We start from the raw sequence: 21120 nt of genomic DNA on the forward strand, positions 1-21120 counted from the left end.
GCCCCATAGAATCCACAGAACCCTATAGAGCCCCATAGAACCCACAGAACCCATAGAACCCCACAGACCCCATAGAACCCCATAGAATCCCATAGAGCCCCACAGAACCCACAGAGCCCCATAGAACCCCACAGAGCCCCATAGAACCCCATAGAGCCCCATAGAGCCCCATAGAACCCACAGAACCCCATAGAGCCCATAGAACCCCACAGACCCCATAGAACCCCATAGAACCCACAGAACCCCATAGAACCCCATAGGGCCCCATAGGATCCCACAGAGGTGCCCCCATGACCCCACAGATGTCCCCATTGTCACTGCTGACACACTGAGCTCTTTGTCCCCATGTGCCTGGCGCCACCACTGCGGCCATTGGGGACAATGGGGGGGGGGGGACAACGAGGGGACACAGGGATATGGGGACACTATAGGGATATGGGGACATAAGGGTAAGGGGGGCACCATAGGGATATGGGGACACCAAGGGGCCATAGGGGCGCTATGGGGCCATAGGGGTGTCGTTATAGGGGTGTCGTTATAGGGACATGGGGACCATGGTGGGGGAGGGGCTGACATCGTGGGGGGGGGGGGGTCAGAGGTCACTGGGTCAAAGGTGACGGCGGGGTCAGAGGTCACGGGGCGGCTCCCCGCCCGGCGCTGCCGTCGGTTCCCATTGGGCGGCGGGCGCTGACGTGGCGCGGGGCGGGGACGAGGCGGAGCGATGGCGGCGGCGGAGGAGGCAGCGGGTGGGGGATGCTACGGGGCCCTATGGGGCCCTATGGGATCCTATGGGGTCCTATGGGATCCTATGGAGCCCTATGGGATGCTATGGGATGCTATTGGATCCTATGGGGCTGGGAGGCGGCTATGAGGCTCCTATGGGTCCCCTATGGGGCCATGGGGCTGCTATGGGGCCGCTGTGGGGCTCCTATGGGGCTATGGGGCTCCTATGGGGCTATGGGGTGGTTATGGGGCCTCTGTGGGGCCATGGGGCTGCTATGGGGCTATGGGGTGGCTATGGGACCGCTGTGGGTCTCCTATGGGGCTATGGGGATCCTATGGGGAATCTGTGGGGCTATGGGTCCCCTATGGGGCCATGGGGCTGCTATGGGGCCACTGTGGGGCTCCTATGGGGCTGCTGTGGGGCTCCTATGGGGCTATGGGGATCCTATGGGGCTATGGGTTGGTTATGGGGCCATGGGGCTGCTATGGGGGCTGTGAGACTGCTCTGGGGCTGTTGTGGGATTGTGGGGCTGTTATGGGGCAACGAGGCCACTACTGGGGCTATAGGGCTTCTATGGGGCTGCGATGCTGCTATGGGGGCTGCTGTGAGGGCATGAGAACATAGTAGGGTTGCTATGGGGGATGTGAGACCACTCCGGGGCTGCTACGGGATTGTGGGGGTCGTTATGGGGCAACGAGGCATCTATTGGGGATATAGGGCGGCTATGGGGCTATGGGACCTCTATGGGGCTGCTTTGGGGCAACAAGGCATCTATTGGGGCTATAGGGCAGCTATGGGACCTCTATGGGGCTGCTTTGGGGCAATGAGTCGTCTATTGGGGCTATAGGGCAGCTATGGGACCTCTATGGGGCTGCTTTGGGGCAAGGCAGCCTCTATTGGGGCTATAGGGCAACTATGGGACATCTATGGGGCTGCTTTGGGGCAATGAGGCGTCTATTGGGGCTATAGGGCAGCTATGGGATCTCTATGGGGCTGCTCTGGGTCTCGCAGGGCCGCAGCCCTCACACCATCTGCCCCACAGGCTCCACGCGGCGCCGCAGGCCGGGCCATGCCGACCCCGCACCCCACACCCCCCCAGCGCCCCCCCACGGCCCCCAAAGCCCCCCAGGGTGGGCCCGGCGCCTGCTGGGCTTCGAGCTGCATGAGGTGACCCAATGGGGCCGCATGGTGCGGCTGCTGCACCGACCCACCGACCCCGCAGCGCTCGGAGCATTCCGGGCTGCATTCGGTGAGCGGCCAAATGGGGGATGGTTATGGGATGGTTATGGGATGGTTATGGGATGGTTATGGGATGGTTATGGGGTCATTAGCATAGATATGGGGTGGGTAGGGGGGTCACTGAAATGGGTATGGGGTTGGTATGGGGTTATGGTGGTGGGTATGGGGTCCTGAGGGTGGATATGGGGTCATTGGCATGGGAAGGGTGTGGGGTTATGGGTATGGGGTCACTGGGATGGGTATGGGGTCATTGAGTTGAGTATGATGTCAGTGGGATGGGTACAGAGTCATTGGGATGGGTACAAGGTCATTGAGATGGGTGTGGGGTCATAGGGGTGTGTGTGGGGTCATGGGGTGGGTGTGGGGTCATTGGCTTGGGTCATGGGGATGGTTATGGGTTCATTAGCATAGATATGGGGTGGGTATGGGGGTCACTGAAATGGGTATGAGGTTATGGTGGCAGGTATGGGGTCCTGAGGGTGGATATGGGGTCATTGGCATGGGGTGGGTGTGGGGTTATGGGGATGGGGATGGAATGTGTATGGGGTCACTGGGGTGGGTATGGGGTCATGGGGATGGGCATTGGGTCATTGGAAGGGGTATGGGGTCATTGGGATGGGTACAGGGTCATTGGGATGGGCATTGGGTCATTGGAAGGGGTATGGGGTCATTGGGATGAGTTTGGGGTCACTGGAAGGGGTATGGGGTGAGTATAGTGTCATGGAGGTGGGTGACATCATGGGGATGGTGGCATCGATGGTGACAGTGAGGGGGGGTGGGGGGGTCTCGGTGATGGTTGGTGATGATGGTGGTGGTGGGGATGACAGTGATGGTGGCCTTGGTCGTGGTGGCAGTCGTGGTGGTGGGGACTGATGATGGTGTTGGTGCTGTTGGTGTTGGTGCTGGTATTGGTGCCATTATTGGTGCTGTTGGTGCCGGCTCTGACTGCTCCCTGCCCCTCTCAGGGCTGCTGATGGTGCTGGACGTGCCGCAGGAGCGTGGCATGGCCCGGCTGGATTTCCGCTACCTGGACGGGCTGCAGGTCTGTCGCTTCCCGCTGCTGCCCGCCCTGCAGCCGCTGCCCCTCGACTGGATGTACCTCCTGTACGCCATCATGGCGCTCGGTACGTGGGGGGGGGTCACTGGGGTGGGTATGGGGTCAGTGAGTTGGGTACAGAGTCATTGGGGTGGGTATGGAATCATTGGGGTGGGTATGGGGTCATTGGGGTGGGTATGGGGTCAGTGAGTTGGGTACAGAGTCATTGGGGTGGGTATGGGGTCATTGGGATGGATATGGGGTCAGTGAGTTGGGTACAGAGTCATTGGGGTGGGTATGGGGTCATTGGGATGGGTATGGTGTCATTGGGATGGGTATGGGGTCATTGAGTTGGGTATGATGTCATTGAGTTGGGTACAGAGTCATTGGGATGGGTACAGAATCATTGGGGTGGGTATGGGGTCATTGAGCTGGGTATGATGTTAGTGGGGTGGGTACAGAGACATTGAGATGGGTATGGGGTCATTGGGGTGGGTGTAGGGTCATGGGGTGGGTGTGGGGTCATTGGCTTGGGTCATGGGGATGGTTACGGGTTCATTAGCATAGATATGGGGTGGGTAGGGGGGTCACTGAAATGGGTATGGGATTGGTATGGGGTTATGGTGGTGGGTATGGGGTCCTGAGGGTGGATATGGGGTCATTGGCATGGGGAGGGAGTGGGTGTGGGGTTATGGGTATGGGTATGGGATGGGTACAGGGTTATTGAGATGGGTATGGGGTCATTGGAAGGGGTATGGGATGAGTATAGGGTCATGGAGGTGGGTATGGGTCGTTGGGATGGGCATTGGGTGATGGGTTGTGGTTGGTGTGGGGTGGGCATGGGGTAATGGGGGCGGGGATGGAGCCACTGGGGTGGGTAATGGTGTCATTGGGATGGGTTTGTGGCCATGGGGTGGGGTGTGGGGTGTGGGGTGATGCGGGGTGTCCCGCAGGCGCCCTGGGGGTGATGCTGGGCTGCTGCTACCGGCTGAGCGCTGTGGCCTTTCTGCTGCCATATTGGTACGTGCTGCTGCTGGACAAGGCCAGCTGGAACAACCACTCCTACCTCTACGGGCTGCTGGCCTTCCAGCTGGCACTGCTCGGCGCCGACCGATACGGGTACGGGGACGGGTGGGGGGACATTGTGGGGATGGGGGGTCATGGGGACATTGTGGGGACATGAGGGTATGGGGTTATGGGGACACAGAGATATGGGGTCATTGTGGGGCATGAGGGTACGAGGACATGGGGATATTGGGACATGGGGACATGGGGGCAATGGGAGGAGGGAGAAGGGATGGGGTACGGGGCAATGGGGTGGGTCGGTGTGGGGTGTCCGATGGGGTCGGGTCCCCACAGGGTGACACGGCTTGATGTCCCCATGCTTCCCAATGGTCCCCCATGTCTTACTGTCCCCAAGGGGCGGCCGTGCCCCCACCCCACAGCGCTCACATCCCCTCGGTGCCACCCCCCGTGTCCCCACAGCTCCATCGACGGCCTCTTCCGCCCGCAAAAGCGCAACGCCCACGTCCCGCTCTGGAACTACACCCTGCTCCGTGCCCAGGTGGGTCCCACCCCACTGCGTCCCCCCACAGCGTCCCCACCGGGGGACGTCACCGTGTGTCCCCACAGATCTTCATCGTCTACTTCATCGCGGGGCTGAAGAAGTTGGATGCTGACTGGGTGGGTGGGTACTCCATGGGGTCGCTGGCGCGGCATTGGCTCTTCTCCCCATTTCGGTGAGTGGGGTGGGCTGGGCTGTGTTGGTTGTTGGGCTGGGTCATGTTGGGTTGGGATGAGTTGGGCTGGGTTGGGTAGGATTGAGTCGACTTGGATTGGGTTGGGTTTGGGTGAGTTGGGTTGGTTGGGTTGAGTTGGTCTGTATTAGTTGGGTTCAATTGAATTGAGTTGGGTTGGATTGGGTTGGGTTTGGGTGAGTTGGGTTGGTTGGGTTGAGTTGGTCTGTATTAGTTGGGTCCAGTTGAATTTGGTTGGGTTTGGTTGAGGTGGATTAGATTGAATTGGGTTGGATTGGGTTGAATTGAGTTGGGTTGGTTTGAATTGAGTTGGGTTGGGTTGGATTGGGTCGGGCTGTAATTAGTTGGGTTGCTTTGAACTGGGTTGGGTTGAATTGATTTGGGTTGGGTTGAGTTGGGTTGGGTTGAGTTGGGTTGGTTTGATTGAGTTGGGTTGGGTTGGATTGAGTTGGGTTGAATTGAGTTGGGTTGTGTTGGTTTGGGTTGGGTTGAGTTGGGTTGGATTGAGTTGGCTTGAATTGAGTTGGGTTGAGTTGGTTTGTGTTGTGTTGGGTTGGATCCCCCTCTGATGCCGCAGGCTGGTGCTGTCGGAGGAGCTGACGAGCCGGCTGGTGGTCCACGGGGGGGGGCTGGCGCTGGATCTCTCCGCCGGGTTCCTCCTCTTCTTCGACGCCACGCGGCCCGTCGGCCTCATCCTCGTCACCTACTTCCATTGCATGAACTCGCAGCTCTTCAGCATCGGTGACGCAGCAGGCGGGGATGGGGGGCACCGGGGGGGGGGGATATGGGGGGTGCTGGGGGTCCCTGTGTCCCCATAGATGCCCCCGCTCCCCCCCGCACTGTGCCCCGTGTGTGTCCCTAACGCCGTGTCCCCCCCCCGCAGGGATGTTCTCCTACACCATGCTGGCCAGCAGCGGGCTGTTCTGTCACCCGTCATGGCCGCGCCGGCTGTGTGCCCGCTGCCCACGTTGGCTGCAGGGGCTGCTGCCCACCACCGCCCCCCCCCGGCGCAGCCCTGACTGTCACTATGGGGGTCGGGGGGCTGCGCGGCGCCCCACGCTCCGGCAGCAGTTGGCGGCCGCCTTCACGTTGCTCTACGTGCTGGAGCAGCTCTTCCTGCCCTACTCACACTTCATCACACAGGTGGGGGCACTGGGGGGGGTATTTGGGGGGTGGGGGCTGCAGTGGGGGGCACATGGGGATGGTGACGTGACTGAGGGGCACGTAGGGGCATGGGGACATCGGTGGGGGCACAAAGGGACCCAGAGACATCGGTGTGGGGTGAGGACAGCGCTGGGGGGGCGCATGTGGCTACAGGGACAGAACTTGGGGGCACACAGGGATATGGGGACGCTGGTGGGGGTCGCCATCCTGTGCCTTGTGACCCCCCCAGGGCTACAACAGCTGGACCCAAGGGCTGTACGGCTACTCGTGGGACATGATGGTGCACTCCCGCTTCCATCAGCACGTGAAGATCACGTACCGGGACGGGCTCACCGGGGAGGTGGGCTACCTCAAACCTGGGGTGAGTGCGGCCCTGTGGGGGGGTCTGGGAATAGGGGGGGGGTCCTACTTGCTGATGGGGGGGGTCTGTAGGTGTTCACGCAGACCCGGCGCTGGAAGGACCACGCCGACATGCTGAAGCAATACTCGCTGTGCCTCAGCCGCATCCTGCCCCAGTACAACGTGTCCCAGCCCCAGATCTACTTCGACATCTGGGTGTCCATCAACGACCGCTTCCAGCAGAGGTGGGGGGGTCCTGGGGGGCACTGACCCCATCGGTGGGAATGGGGACATCGCTGCGTCCAATGGAGGTGGGGACACAGAGGGATGTTGTGGGGGTCCTGTGGGGCGCTGACCCCATTGATAGGGACATGTATAGGGATGTTGGGGGGCCGGTGGGGCTCTGACCCCATCACCACTCCCAACAAAGATGAGGATGCATAATGGGACAGCATGGGGACACGGATGGGGACATCGAGGCGGCCAGGTGGGGCGCTGACCCCATTGATAGGGACACATATAGGGACATCGAGGCGGCCAGGTGGGGCACTGACCCCATTGATAGGGACAAATATAGGGACATCGAGGTGGCCAGGTGGGGCGCTGACCCCATCAGCCCATCCCGTAGAGGTGGGGACGCATGTGGGGACATCACTGGGGACGTTGGGGGCTCTTGTGGGGTGGGGACACACGTGGGGTCACTGGGACGGCTCTGTGGGGCGCTGGTGACCCCATAGGTTGGTGACCCCGCAGGTTGGTGGACCCACGGGTGGATCTGGTGCAGGCGGAGTGGTCCCCATGGCGCCCCACACCCTGGGTGCTGCCGCTGCTGTTGGAGCTGTCGCCGTGGAGGGAGAAGCTGCAGGAGCTGGAGAGCGGCCTGGACGGACACACGGACGTGGTCTTCATCGCTGACTTCCCTGGTAGGAGAACGGGGGGGCAGCACCAGCCCCGGGGATTGAAAGTCCCAATAGGAGATGATGGGTGGGTTGGGTGGGTGGATGGATGGGGGTGGGTTGGACAGGGGGGGACAATGGGATGGGATGGGGTTGGTTGGATGGGATTGGGTTGGTTGGTTGTTTTTGGGTCGTATAGGACTGGGATGGGGTTGGGTTGGATGGTATTGGGTTGTATAGGATTGGGATGGGGTTGGGTTGGATGGTTGGGTGGGATTGGGTTGGGTTGGATGGTTGGTTTTGGGTTGTATAGGATTGGGATGGGGTTGGGTTGGATGGTTGGTTTTGGGTCGTATAGGACTGGGATGGGGTTGGGTAGGATGGTTGGGTGGGATTTGGTTGGTTGGTTGGTTTTGGGTTGTATAGGATTGGGATGGGGTTGGGTTGGATGGCTGGGTGGGATTGGGTTGGGTTGGATGGTATTGGGTTGTATAGGATTGGGATGGGGTTGGATGGGATAACTGGAGGGGATTGAGTTGGAGTGGATGGTTGGATAGGGTGGGATGGGGGTGGTTGGGTAGGGTTGGGATGGAGTTGGTTTGGATGAGGTTGGGATGGAGTTGGATTAGATGAGGTTGGGATGGAGTTGGTTTGGATGAGGTTGGGATGGGGTTGAGTGGAGTTGGAGGGTGTAGGGATGGAGTTGGGTTGGATCGGATGGTTGGATGGGATCGGGGGGGGGTGGGTGGGATTGGGATGGAGTTGGGTTGGATTGGACAGGATTGGGATAGAGCTGGGTTGGATGGGATTTGGATGGGGTTGGGATGGTGGGATGAATTGGATGTGGATGGGGTGGTTGTGGTTGGTGGGGATGGGGCTGGATTGGACAGGACTGGGATAGAGCCGGGTGGGCTGGGAGCAGGACGGTGCAGGGATGGGGACATGGGGGGGTTGTTGTGGGGTCATGGGGGGGTTGTGGGGTCGCCCCCAGCCCAGCTGAGCGTGCGGCCCCGGACCAGGTTTGCACCTGGAGAACTTTGTCAGCGAGGACCTGGGCAACACCAGCCTGCGGGTGCTGCAGGGCGACGTGCTGCTGGAGCTGGTGGAGCAGCAACGCAACCACAGCCTGCACCAGGGGGACAGCATAAAGGTGGGGGGGGGGGAGGTGGGGAAGGGAGGGGGGTCGTTGTTTTGCACTGGGGGGGTCACTGAGCGGCTGCACCCGCAGCTCCCGGCCGGGCAGTACCACAAAGTGCACACGGTGTCGGCGCAGCCCTCGTGCTACATGTACACCTACGTCAACACCACGGCCGTGGCCTTGGAGCACAACCTGACCCGGCTGCAGGAGCTGCGAGAGCGGCTGCAGAACGGCACCGGTGAGCAATGGGACCCCCAACCTTAACCTTAACCCTAACCTTAACCGTAACCCTAACCTTAACCTTAACCTTAACCCTAACCCTAACCTTAACCTTAACCCTAACCTTAACCCTAACCCCAACCTTAACCTTAACCCTAACCCTAACCTTAACCTTAACCCTAACCTTAACCTTAACCCTAACCTTAACCTTAACCCTAACCCTAACCCTAACCTTAACCCTAACCCTAACCCTAACCTTAACCTTAACCCCAACCTTAACCTTAACCCTAACCTTAACACTACCCTAACCTTAACCCCAACGTTACCCTAACCCTAACCCTAACCTTAACCCTGATCCTAACCCTAACGCTACCGAAACCCTAACCAACACTACCCTAACCCTAACACTAACCTTAACCCCAATGTTACCCAAACCCTAACGCTACCCTAACCTTAACCCTAACCCCAACATTACCCTAACCCTAACCTTAATCCTAACCCTAACCTTAACCCTAACCTTAACCCCAAACGTTACCCTAACCCAACTTAAACCCTAAACCTAACCTTAACCCTAACCCCATTACCCCAACCCTAACCTTAACCCTTACCCTAATGCTACCCTAACCATAACCCTAACCTTAACCCCAATGTTACCCTAACCTTAACCCTAACCTTAACCTTAACCCTGACCCTAACCCTACCCTGTCCCTGCCCCCCTCCCACAGAGACAGCCCCGCTTCCCCCCGAGCTCCGCCCCCTTCTGGGTGACCCTCCCCCCCCCGGCGCTGCGCTGGACCCGCTGTTGGCCACGTTCCTTCGGCGGCAGCGGCTGATGGAGGAGGCGGGACAGCGGCGCAACGCGAGCGCAGCGCAGCGGCTACAGCGCTTCCTGCGCAGGAAACTCCACCTCTTCCGGCGCAGGTGAGACCCCCCCCATCCCAACCCAAACCCCCCGCCCCCCCCCCCCCGCTTTGTCTCACCCCCCTTTGTTCCCAGCCTGCTGATGACCGGCATCGCGCTGCGCAACCTGGCGCTGGGCCGCCCCCCCCCGGAGCAGTTGGCCCAGGAGGTGGCGTTCGCCAACTGGGGGGAGGGGGAGGACGGAGGGGGGGGCACGACGCCGCCGCCCCCCCCCGAGCTCTGACCCCCCCCCATCCCGTCCCCATTCATTTGAACCCCAATAAAACGTTTTCTATTCCCAAAGGCAGAACCTCGCCGTGATTTATTGGGGGGTGAAACCGGGTGTCAAACGGTCCCAAAACAAAAGGGGGGGGGGGGGAAGAGAGAGAAAGAAGTTGTTAAAAGGGGGAGGGGGGAAGCCGCCCGCCCCCCCCCCCCCCACCACCACCTCCATTAAAGGCACTTGTGGGGCCGAGCCCGGGGGGGGCAGGTAAACAAGCCGGCTTCTCTGTACCACACCGGCCAAAGCGCCCCACGGCCGGGGACCCCAGCGCCAACATGGGGGGCACCCAGAGCCCCCCCGTCCTCATGGGGAGGGGGCGTGAGGGGGGGAGGGGGAGGGGATGAACCAGGAGCTGCCGTCTGAGCGCGGGGGCTTCTCTGTATCACGGCCCCGCACTCAGCACAATAAATAACGCCACTAAAAAACGGTCAAGTATGTTGGGGCCGACCCCCCCCCCCCCCCCCCCCCCAATTCAAAGCCCCCCCCCCCAGCCCAAGGTGAGCTTCAAGGCGGTCAGAGCAGCACAGCCAGCACCGGGGGGGGGGGTCCGGGTTAATTATGGGGGGGAGGCAGCGCTCGGAGCTCAGCCATTGAGGTTCTACATTGGGGGGGGGGGATGGATGGGGGGAGGCACGAGGCCGCGTGTGGTCCCCACACAACGCAACTGTAGGACAGGTTAAAGGGGGGGGATGGGGGGGGCTTCTCCTACAGCTGCTCTGTAGGACGGGAAGGCCCCGGTGCGGTCAGTACAGTCAGTACTTGAGCTTGCGGGGCACCTCCCAGGGGAAGCCGTCCCTGCCGAAGTGGCCGTAGGCTGCGGTGCGTTGGTAGATGGGCTTCTTCAGGTCCAGGTCCCTGCAACACAACGGGATCAATGGGGACGGACAGACAGCGAATGTGAGACCACAACCAACGTGAGACCACAACCAACGTGAGACCACAACCAACATGAGACCACAACCAACGTGAGACCCCAACCAACATGAGACCACAACCAACATGAGACCCCAATGGGGTGGCTGCAGTTTAACCCCTCTGAGTGGAGAAGCAGGCGGCACCCCAATGGGCACCGTCCCATATCCCATAGACAACAGCCAACGTCCCATATGGCACGTCATAAGTCGTATCCTATATCCTATATCCCATGTCCCATATTTCATATGCCATATCCCATACCTTATATGCCATAGAGCACGTCCTGTATCACATGTCGCACATCCCATATCCCATCTCATATTCCATATCCCACACACCCCCCATCCCTTACCCCTTATGCCCCCCACCCCTTATCCCCCATATTCCACATCCCATATCCCACATCCCTTACCCCTTATCCTCCATCCCTTACCCCACACCCCAATCCCTTACCCCATAATAGATCCCTTACCCCCATCCCTCATCTCTTACCCCTTATCCCCATCCCATACCCCATATATCCCATACCCCATATATCCCATACCCCATATATCCCATACCCCATATATCCCTTACCCCATACATCCCTTACCCCATATATCCCTTACCCCATACTCCCCCATCCCATACCCCATATATCCCTTACCCCATATATCCCATACATCCAATACCCCATATATCCCATACCCCAATACATCCCATACCCCATATATCCCATACATCTAATACCCCATACATCCCATACCCCATACATCCCATACCCCATACATCCCTTACACCATACATCCCATACCCCATACATCCCATACCCCATACATCCCATACCCCATATATCCCATACATCCCATACCCCATATATCCCATACCCCATACATCCCATACCCCATACATCCCTTACCCCATACATCCCATACATCCCATAGCCCATCCTCCCCCATCCCATCCCCCACACCCCCCACTCACACCCTGGGTTCATCCTGCCTCAATTCATCCCCATCCAAGAGGGCAAAACGCAGCCCCCCCCCCCCCCCCCCCAGCTGAGCCCCATTGCACTGCACAGCTGCCCCCAGCCCCCCATATCCCCCCTATATCCCCCTATACCTGACGATGACCCCCGGGCGCAGGTCGAAGTTCTTCTTGACGATGTCCAGCAGTTCCCTCTCGCTCTTCTGCGACGTTCCATAGTGGAAGATGGAGATGGAGAGCGGGTGGGAGACCCCGATGGCGTAGGAAACCTGAAAGGGGGAATGAGGGGAAGGGGATGAAGGAACTGTGGGGCAGAAAAGGGGGGTGGGTGTTATATGGGGGGGGTGGGTGTTATATGGGGGGTGGGTGGGTGTTATATGAGGGGGGGGTCCCACCTGCACCAAGACGCGGCGGCACAGCCCGGCCTTGATGAGCGACTTGGCGACCCAACGCGCGGCGTAAGCGGCCGATCGATCCACTTTGGTGTAATCCTTCCCAGAAAAGGCCCCCCCGCCATGAGCCCCCCAACCCCCGTAAGTGTCCACGATGATCTTACGGCCCGTCAGCCCCGCGTCGCCCTATAGATTAGATGGGGAAAGGAGGGAGGGACATGAGCACCAATACCAGCTCCATGGGGGGACACATGAGCACCCATTATAGCCCATGGCACCCTATGGGCCGGGGGCTGCGGTGCCGGACCTGGGGGCCGCCGATGACGAAGCGCCCGCTGGGCTGCAGGTGGTAGATGGTGTCTTCGTCCAGGTACTTGGGTGGCACCACCGCCTTGATCACCTTCTCCTTCAGGGCGTCCCGCATCTCGTCCAGACAAACCTCCTCGTCGTGCTGCACCGAGATGACGATGGTGTGCACGCGGATGGGGATGACGGCACCGCGGTCCTGCATGTACTGCACCGTCACCTGGGGGGGGACAAGGCATCAGAAGGGCTGGGGGCACCCACAGGGACCCAAAGGGGACATTGAGGGGCCCCAAGGGGACATTGAGGGACCCCAAGGGGACATTGAGGGGCCCAATGGGGACATTGAGGGGCCCCAAAGGGACATTGAGGGACCCCAAGGGGACATTGAGGGGCTCCAAGGGACCCAATGTCACCGAGGGACCCAACAATGTGACCGAGGGACCCAGAAGTGATGCAGAAGGCCCAACAGTGGCATCAAGGGACCCAATGGGGACATTGAGGGACCAATAGAGGCAGTGAGGGACCCAATGGGGACATTGAGGGGCCCCAAGGGACCCAACGTCACCAAGGGACCCAACAATGTGACCGAGGGACCCAGAAGTGATGCAGAAGGCCCAACAGTGGCATCAAGGGACCCAACAGTGACACTGAGGGACCAATAGAGGCAGTGAGGGACCCAATGGGGACATTGAGGGGCCCCAAGGGACCCAACGTCACCGAGGAACCCAACAACGCCACCGATGGACTCAGAATTGATGCAGAAGGCCCAACAGTGGCATCAAGGGACCCAATGGGGACATTGAGGGACAAATAGAGGCAGTGAGGGACCCAATGGGGACACTGAGGGACCCCAAGGGACCCAACATGACCGATGGACTCAAGTGACGCCAAAGGCCCAACAGTGGCACCAAGGGACCCAACAGTGACATTGAGGGACAAATAGAGGCAATGAGGGACCTAACAGGGGCACTGAGGGATCCAAAAGGGACATTGAGGGACCCAATGGGGACATTGAGGGACCCAACAGTGACATCAAGGGACTCCAAGGGACCAGCAATGTCACCAAGGATGACAGTGTCACTGAGGGACCCAGAAGTGATGCCAAGGGACCAAGAGGGGAACCAACAGACCCAACACTGCGGGATCAACAGGGACCCCAAGGGACCCAGAAACGTCATCAAGGATGACAATGGCACCAAGAGACCCAACGTGACCAAGGGACCCAACAGTGTCACCAAGTGACCCCAACACTGAGGCCAAAGGACCCACAGTGACACTGAAGGAACCTATAATGCCACCAAGGGACCCCAAGGGACCCAGCAATACCCCCAAGGGACCCACAGCATCACTGAGGGACCCAACGGTGTCACCAAGGATGACAATGTCACCAAAGGACCCAACAATGTCACCAAGAGACCCAAAAGTCACCAGTGAGGGACTCATGTTGCCATTAAGGGCCCCAAAGCATCACCAAGGGACCCAGCAATGACACCAAAGACCCAACAGTGACACGGGGAACCCAATGGGTGCCACTGAAGGACTCACGGTGCCATTAAGGGCCCCAAAGTGCCACCGAGGGACCCAGCAATGACACCAAGGATCCAACAATGCCACCGAGGGACCCAGTGGGTGCCACCGAGGGACTCAAGGTGCCATTAAGGGCCCCTAAGTGCCACCGAGGGACCCAGTGGGTGCCACCGAGGGCCTCATGGTGCCATTGAGGTCCCCAACATCGTCACCAAGGGACCCAGAGTGTCACCACCGGAACCAACCTGTGTCTTGGAGTCAGGGCGCAGCCAGGGCAGGGTTCCATTGCGGCGCAGCTCGGCCAGCTTGGCGTTGAGTTTGTGTGCCAGCACGATGGTGAGCGGCATGCATTCCTCCGTCTCATCCGTGGCGTAACCGAACATCAAGCCCTGCCAAAGCAAAAGGGGGCAGTTCCAGAGCTTGGCATCAACCGACACCGCGCCGGCACCGCGCCACCAAACACACCTGATCGCCGGCACCGATGTCCTCCTCGCTGCGATCCAGGTGAACACCCTGAGCAATGTCTGGGGATTGCTGCTCCAGGGCCACCAGGACGTTGCAGGTCTTGTAGTCAAAGCCTGGGGGGAGGTAGGAGGGGAGGGGGGGCTCAGAGGGCTGATATGAAGGGTAGGGGGGGCTCAGAGGGCGGCTCAAAGTGGGGGTGGGGGGTCTGTGCTGCTCAAAGGGTTGATGTTTGGGGTAGGGGGGCAGTGGGCTGCTTGAAGAGCTTATTTGGGAATGAGGGGGTCAATGGGCTGCTCAAAGTGGGGATGGGGGGGTCTGTGCTGTTCAAAGGGCTGATATGGGGGGTAGGGGGACCAGTGGGCTGTTCAAAGTGAGACTGGGGGGTCAGTGGGCTGCTCAAAGTGGGGGTGGGGGGGTCTGTTCAGCTCAAAGAGGGGTGGGGGGACAATGTGCTGCTCAAAGGGCTGATCTGGGGGTGGGAGGGGGGTCGCTGTGCTGCTCAAAGAGGGGCTGGGGAGTCAAGTATGCTGCTCAAAGGGCTGATCTGGGGGTGGGGGGGGGTCTGTGGGCTGCTCATAGAGGGGGTGGGAAGTCAAGTATGCTGCTCCAAGGGCCAATATGGAGGTTGGGGGGGGGTCAGGTCTGCTCAAAGTGTGTGGGGGTCTGAGCTGCTCCAAGGGCTGAACCAAAGGGTTGGAGGAGAGCAGTGGGCTGATATAAGGGATGGGGGGGTCAATGCGCTGCTCAAGGTGGGGGTGGTGGGGTGGGGGTCTGTGCTGCTCCATGGGCTGATCCTGGGGGGGTTTGTGGCCCCGTTGTGCACCTTTGGAGGAGTCGTCGTATCCGATGTGGCGGATGGTGTCCCGCACCACCTTCTGGTAATCCACCGCAGCTCGGGACGTGATCTCACCCGCCAGCAGAATCATCCCCGTCTTTGCAACCGTTTCTGTAAGGGTTGGGGGGGGGAAAGGAAGGGAAGGTTGTGTGTTGGGGGGGGGGTTGAGATGCAGGCTGAACTTCTGCATTGCATTGCATTGCATTGCTCCTGCATTGCATTGCATTGTATTGCATTGCTTTGCTCCTGCATTGCATTGCATTGTATTGCATTGCTTTACTCCTGCATTGCATTGCATTGCTCCTGCATTGCATTGCATTGCTCCTGCATTGCTCCTGTACTGCACTGCATTGTATTGCATTGCATTGCTCCTGCATTTTATTGCATTGCTCCTGCATTGCATTGCTCCTACATTGTATTGCATTGCTCCTGCATTGCTCCTGCATTGCATTGCTTTGCTCCTGCATTGCATTGCATTGCTCCTACATTGTATTGCATTGCTCCTGCATTGCTCCTGTATTGCATTGCATTGCTCCTGCATTGCTCCTGTATTACATTGCGTTGCTCCTGCATTACATTACATTGCATTGCTCCTGCATTGCATTGCATTGCTCCTGCATTACATTACATTGTATTGCTCCTGCATTGCTCCTGTATTGCATTGCATTCCTCCTGCATTGCTCCTGTATTGCATTACATTACATTGCATTGCTCCTGCATTGCTCCTGTATTGCATTGCATTGCTCCTGCATTGCTCCACTCACCGCAGGCCACTTTGGCGTCGGGGTCCTGCCGCAGGTGAGCATCCAACACGGCATCGCTGATCTGATCGCAGATCTTATCTGACGGGGGAGCATCGCGGTGTGTGAGCAGCGCTGCCTCCTGCACTAACAGGGGTCGGAGCCGCCCCCCCCAACCCCCCCCTCCCACCGCAGCCGTCCTTGGCGGCGACCTTTGGGAGCGCAGCACAGCCGGATGGGGGGGGGGGGGGGGTCGGACCTTCGCCCCGCGGTCAGAATCGCCCCCCGCTGCGGGATGGGCGGGGTGGGTGCGGGGGGGGGGAAGGGCCGGAGCTGCGGAAGGGCCGAGGTTGGCGCGGGGGGGTCCCGCAGCGCGGGGACGGGGCTCGTCACGCCGCTGAGTCACGTCCCGCCCCGCATCGCGCCCCGCACCGTCCCGCCGCTCCGTGCTCTCCCCCCCCCCCCCTCCCTCCCCACGCGGTAACCACGTGCGCTGCGGGGCCCGCAATGCGGCGCGCGCGCCCCGTGACGTCACACCGCCCCCCCCGGCTCCGCGCGCTCAGCCGCCCCGCGGGAACACGGCGCGCGCGACCACCCCGCACCCCACCCCGCCCCTCCCCCGCCCCGAGCGGGCCGCGCCTGCGCAATGGGCGGCCGGCCGGGCCCGCACCTGGGTGCCCCTCGCCCACGGACTCGGAGGTGAAGAGGAAGGAGCCCTCCTCGATGAAGGCCTCGTGGAAGCCGTTCAGCTGCCCGTTCATGGCGGCGGGGCGGAGCGGAGCGGAGCGCGGGGAGCGGCGGCGCGCGGCGGGGAAGCGGCGAACTAAGAGCGGCGCCCGCCGCCTCGCCCCTACTTATAGCCTCGTCGCCCCGCCCACCCCGCGCTCCCGACCAATGGCGTGAGCCGAGCGCGCCGCGAAGGAACCACGCGCCGACGGCGAGGGGGGGAACGTTACGTAACGCGCGGAGCTGCCCGCGACGCCGCCGCTTCACCGAGCGCCGCCACGAGCGCCGGGACGGCGGAGAGACGCGGAACCGCGCGGGGCCGCCTCGCCGGGCGCGATCGTTGCGGCGGAACCGGCGGGGAGCGGAGATCCACCGGGAGCTCCTCCCCCCCCGCCCGCATGGAGCGGCCCGGACGACGGAGGCGCGCGGCGGCGGAGCGCACGCGCAGAGGGGAGGGCGGTCCGCGCAGGCGCGGTGCGGACACGGCGGGCGGCGGGGACGGCCCCGCCCCGGGCCGCCATCTTGGGGTCGCTCGGCGCCGCCATTGTGCGGGTTCGGGCGGCGGCTCCGCGCGGGATGCGGGCGCTGCGGGGCCGGCACGGCACGGCCGGGCTCTGTCACCGGACCAGGCCGAGGCCGCGTACCGGCAGCGCGGAACGGCGCTTCGTGCCCCGCCCGGCGCCTCCCGCCGCCATCTTGTGCCCGGCACCGCACACCGCACACACAGCCCGAACCGCGATCAGCGCACCGGGCGGCAGGGGGCGTGGCTAGAGCCGCATGCACCGCCCACTCATTTGAATAATGGGCGTGGTCAATCTGCGATTTGCATTCTGGGCGGGAGGGTTGGGGGCTTCCTCCAGGTTGATGGGGGGGTTTGATGGGGGGGTTGCAAAGCAAAACTGGCCGCGCCCCCCGCAGCCCCTGGCGGCACAAGGCAGCGTTTGTACAAAACTGCTTTATCCGTTCGGGTATAAAACACACGGGAGAAACCTCGGCCAATCAGCGCCGCCGCCCCCCGGGGGGTGTTTGTGTGTGTGTTGGGGAGGGGGCACGTTTCCTCCCCCCGCCCCCTCGGAGCGGTGCAGCCCGGCCCGTGGAGCCGCCGCTGGTGCCGGCCCGGCCCGGTCCGGTTCTCTAGGCCGTTTTCTGCTGCCCCTTCTTCCCGATCAGCGACTTGTGGATGTGGGGGATGACGCCTGTGGGACACAAACAGCGCGGCCCCCTCAGACCCACACACTGACAGGGGGCGCCTATGGGTGCCAATGGGGGCCCCCTATGGGTGCCATTGGGTGACCCCATGGGTGCCATTAGTGCCACTGGGTGCCAATGGGGACCTTATGGGTGCCATTGGGTGACCCCATGGGTGCCACTGGGTGCCACTGGGGACCCTATGGGTGCCATTAGGTGCTAATGGATAACCTATGGGTGCCAATGGGTGTCCCTGTGTGACCCCGTGGGTGTCATTAGTGCCATTGGGTGACCCCATGGGTGCGACTGGGTGCCATTAGGTGCCAGTGAGTATCCTATGGGTGCCACTGGGTACCCCTATGGGTGCTGTTGGGGGATCCCATGGGTGATACAGGGTGCCTTTATGGGTGTCATTAGTGCCAATGGGCGCCCCTACAGGTGCCATTAGGTGCCAATGGGTGACCCTATGGGTGCCATTTGGTGAGCCCATGGGTGCCACTAGTGACATTGGGAGCCAATGGGTGACCCCATGGGTGCCATTAATGCTATTGGGTGCCAATGGCTGCCCCTATACATGCCATTGGGTGCCACTGGGTGAGCCCATGGGTGCCACCTACCTCCCCCCGCTATGGTGGCTTTGATGAGGGAATCCAACTCTTCGTCGCCGCGGATGGCCAGCTGCAAATGGCGGGGAGTGATGCGCTTCACTTTGAGGTCCTTGGAGGCATTGCCCGCCAACTCCAGGACCTGCAGAGGAATGGGGACACAGCACGGGGTAAAGCTGTGCTGAGCTGCTGCCCCATAGCAGAGCTCCACAGCACTGCCCCATAGCTCAGTGTCACAGCATCACCCCATAGCAGAGCCCCAAAGCACTGTTCCATAGTCACCCCATAGCACTGTCCCATAATGTTACTCCATAGCATCACCCCATGTCACCCCATAGCACTGCCCCATAGTCACCATTTAGTGCTACCCCATAGCACTGCCCTGTGCCATCACCCCATGTCACCCCATAGCACCGCCCTGTATCCGTGCTCCATAGAATCACCCCATAGCATCACCCCACAGCGTTATCTTAGGGTGTCACCCTATAACATCACCCCATAACGTCACCCCAAAACTGTGTCCCATAGTGTCTTTTTAGTGTGTCACCCCACACTGCTGTCCCTTAGGCTCAGACCAAAACACTGCCCCAAAGCGTCAGTCACCCCATAGCAGAACCCCAAAATGCTGCCCCATAGCACCATCCTATAGCAGAACCCCAAAGCACTGACCCATAGCACCATCCTATAGTGGAACCCCAAAGCACTGCCCCATAGCCACCATCCTATAATGGAACCCCAAAGCACTGCCCCATAGCACCATCCTATAATGGAACCCCAAAGTGCTTCCCCATAGCACCATCCTATAGCGGAACCCCAAAGCACTGCCCCATAGCACCATCCTATAGTGGAACCCCAAAGCACTGACCCATAGCACCATCCCATAGCAGAACCCCAAAGTGCCGCCCCATAGCACTGCCCCATGGAATCCAGGCTCACAGCAGTGCAGCAACGCTTCAAAGCCCCTCAGCTGTGCAGGCAGCAGCCCAGCCCAGCCGCCCCATGCAGCCCCCCATTCACAAAGCAGGGCATTCTCCCCCCCCCATCACCACACAGACCCCGGCCCCCACCTCAGCAGTGAGATACTCGAGGATGGCAGCGCTGTAGACGGCGGCGGTGGCCCCGACCCGCCCATGGCTGGTGGTGCGAGTCTTCAGGTGCCGATGGATGCGGCCCACGGGGAACTGCAACGGAGAGGCAGATGAGCGGGCGGGCAGCGGCTCACGGCCTCACGTTGGGAGCATCCGGCCCTGCCCTGCCCTGCAGGCACAGCCAGAGGGCGAGCGGCGACCAAAGGACAACGCACAGCAGCGTAACTTCACCTTGGAATGGGGGAAAAAGGCGTCGCGGGGCACTGTGTCAGCAGCGGGAGCCTTGCTTACAGCAATTAGCGTGGTACGGATGGGGAGCACTGCGGCCGCCGCTCGTTACCTGCAATCCGGCTCTCTGCGAGCGAGACACCGCCTTCGCCTTGGCCTTCCCGCTGTCCTTCCCAGCCTTCCCACCTGCCTGCGGGAAGGAGAGCACAGTGAGCACAGCCACGCAGCTCCGGGCCGTGCCTGGCCTGCAGGACAGCCCTGCTCGGGGCTCGGACACACACTGCGCCCTCCCTCTGTTCTCCTCCTGGTTCCAAGTGTAGTGGGATGCAGCTGGGAGCTGAGCGCGGCCAGCACAGGGAGATGAAGGATGTGAGCCCAAGGAGGGCACTGAGATGGTCAGAGGGCTGAGCAGCTCTCTATGAGGAAAGGTTGAGGGAGCTGGGCTGGTTTAGCTTGGAGAAGAGAAGGCTGCGGGGAGACCTCAGTGTGGGCATCCAGTATGTGAAGGGAGAGTATAAACAGGAATGGCTGTTTGTGAGGGTGGGCAGTGACAGGACAAGGGGGAATGGCTTGAAACTGAGACAGGGAGATTGAGGTTGGATCTTAAGAGGAAGTTTTTCACTCATAGGGTGGTGACGCACTGAACAGGCTGCACAAGGAGGCTGTGGATGCCCCATCCCTGCAGGCATTCAAGGCCAGGCTGGATGTGGCTCTGGGCAGCCTGGGCTGCTGGTTGGTGACCTGCACATTGCAGGCTATTGGAACTGGATCATCTTTGAGGTCCTTTTCAACCCAGTCCATCCTATGATCCTATGGGCACAGCCAATGCGTCCTGTCATTAAGGGGGTCCATTCAAAACCCCAATTGAGCACATCAACCCCACAAAACCCACATCCCTGCACAGGAACGCAGCTCCCTGAAGGCCCAGCACGGACCAAGCGCCAAAGAAAAACCCCACCAGCTGGAATAGGATCACGTTCAGTTCAGGAGCGCCCTCCTGGCACAGCGCGGGCCCTGCAGCCCCTCCGGCAGCTCCCGTTATCGGCCCATAGCGGAGCGCTGGGCTCAGCTGCTCCTACAGGCCCATCCCGTGCCGGTTCCCCGCCGTTTCCCGTCTCTCTCCCTCATACCTTCCCGCCCACAGTTCGTGCCCTGCTCCCTCCAGCCCCCGCCCCGCCCCCTGTACCCGCTGCCCGCTCCCCCTCGCTCCGTCTCCTCCCCGCCCGGCCCCGTTCCTCACCATGGTGCCTCCGCCGCCCGAACCGCCTGAGGAGCCGCCAGACAATACCCGCCCGAGCGCGAGGAGGGGAGCCCGGCCTGCCGCGGCGACCCCGAACCAATCGGAACGCCCCGTACTGATTTGAACGTCCCGCTGCCACCAATCGTCGCGCCGGTTGTTGGTCGCTCCGCTGGCCCCGCCCCGCGGCCCGTTTAACGGCTGTTT

The 21120-nt window shown here is 60.9% G+C and overlaps 3 protein-coding genes across 3 annotated transcripts; 1 reads left to right on the forward strand and 2 right to left on the reverse strand.

Annotated features, from left to right (window-relative positions):
* Nucleotides 1-691: 691 nt before the first annotated feature.
* Nucleotides 692-9707, forward strand: GGCX (gamma-glutamyl carboxylase). Its single transcript, XM_072357112.1, has 15 exons — nt 692-746; nt 1767-1973; nt 2929-3087; nt 3953-4118; nt 4485-4563; nt 4632-4738; nt 5334-5497; nt 5640-5899; nt 6150-6281; nt 6353-6504; nt 7013-7182; nt 8175-8305; nt 8384-8531; nt 9238-9433; nt 9509-9707. The coding sequence occupies exons 1-15, from the start codon at nt 722-724 to the stop codon at nt 9654-9656; spliced, it is 2244 nt and encodes a 747-aa protein (XP_072213213.1). The 5' UTR covers nt 692-721; the 3' UTR covers nt 9657-9707.
* A 2-nt stretch (nt 9708-9709) lies between these two features.
* On the reverse strand, nt 9710-16674 carry MAT2A (methionine adenosyltransferase 2A). The gene is made up of 9 exons (XM_072357111.1): nt 16512-16674; nt 15866-15943; nt 15090-15212; nt 14267-14379; nt 14047-14190; nt 12276-12494; nt 11972-12154; nt 11712-11845; nt 9710-10550 (listed from the first exon to the last, which is right to left on the reverse strand). Exons 1-9 carry the CDS (start codon nt 16600-16602, stop codon nt 10448-10450), a joined length of 1188 nt encoding a protein of 395 aa, XP_072213212.1. The 5' UTR covers nt 16603-16674; the 3' UTR covers nt 9710-10447.
* Nucleotides 16675-17510: 836 nt separating this feature from the next.
* Nucleotides 17511-21110, reverse strand: LOC140262618 (histone H2A.V). The gene is made up of 5 exons (XM_072357066.1): nt 20917-21110; nt 19789-19866; nt 19428-19541; nt 18373-18502; nt 17511-17763 (listed from the first exon to the last, which is right to left on the reverse strand). The coding sequence occupies exons 1-5, from the start codon at nt 20917-20919 to the stop codon at nt 17702-17704; spliced, it is 387 nt and encodes a 128-aa protein (XP_072213167.1). The 5' UTR covers nt 20920-21110; the 3' UTR covers nt 17511-17701.
* Between the last annotated feature and the right edge of the window lie 10 nt (nt 21111-21120).

This window comes from Excalfactoria chinensis, chromosome 25, assembly GCF_039878825.1.
Source record: "Excalfactoria chinensis isolate bCotChi1 chromosome 25, bCotChi1.hap2, whole genome shotgun sequence".
Lineage (NCBI taxonomy): Eukaryota > Metazoa > Chordata > Aves > Galliformes > Phasianidae > Excalfactoria > Excalfactoria chinensis.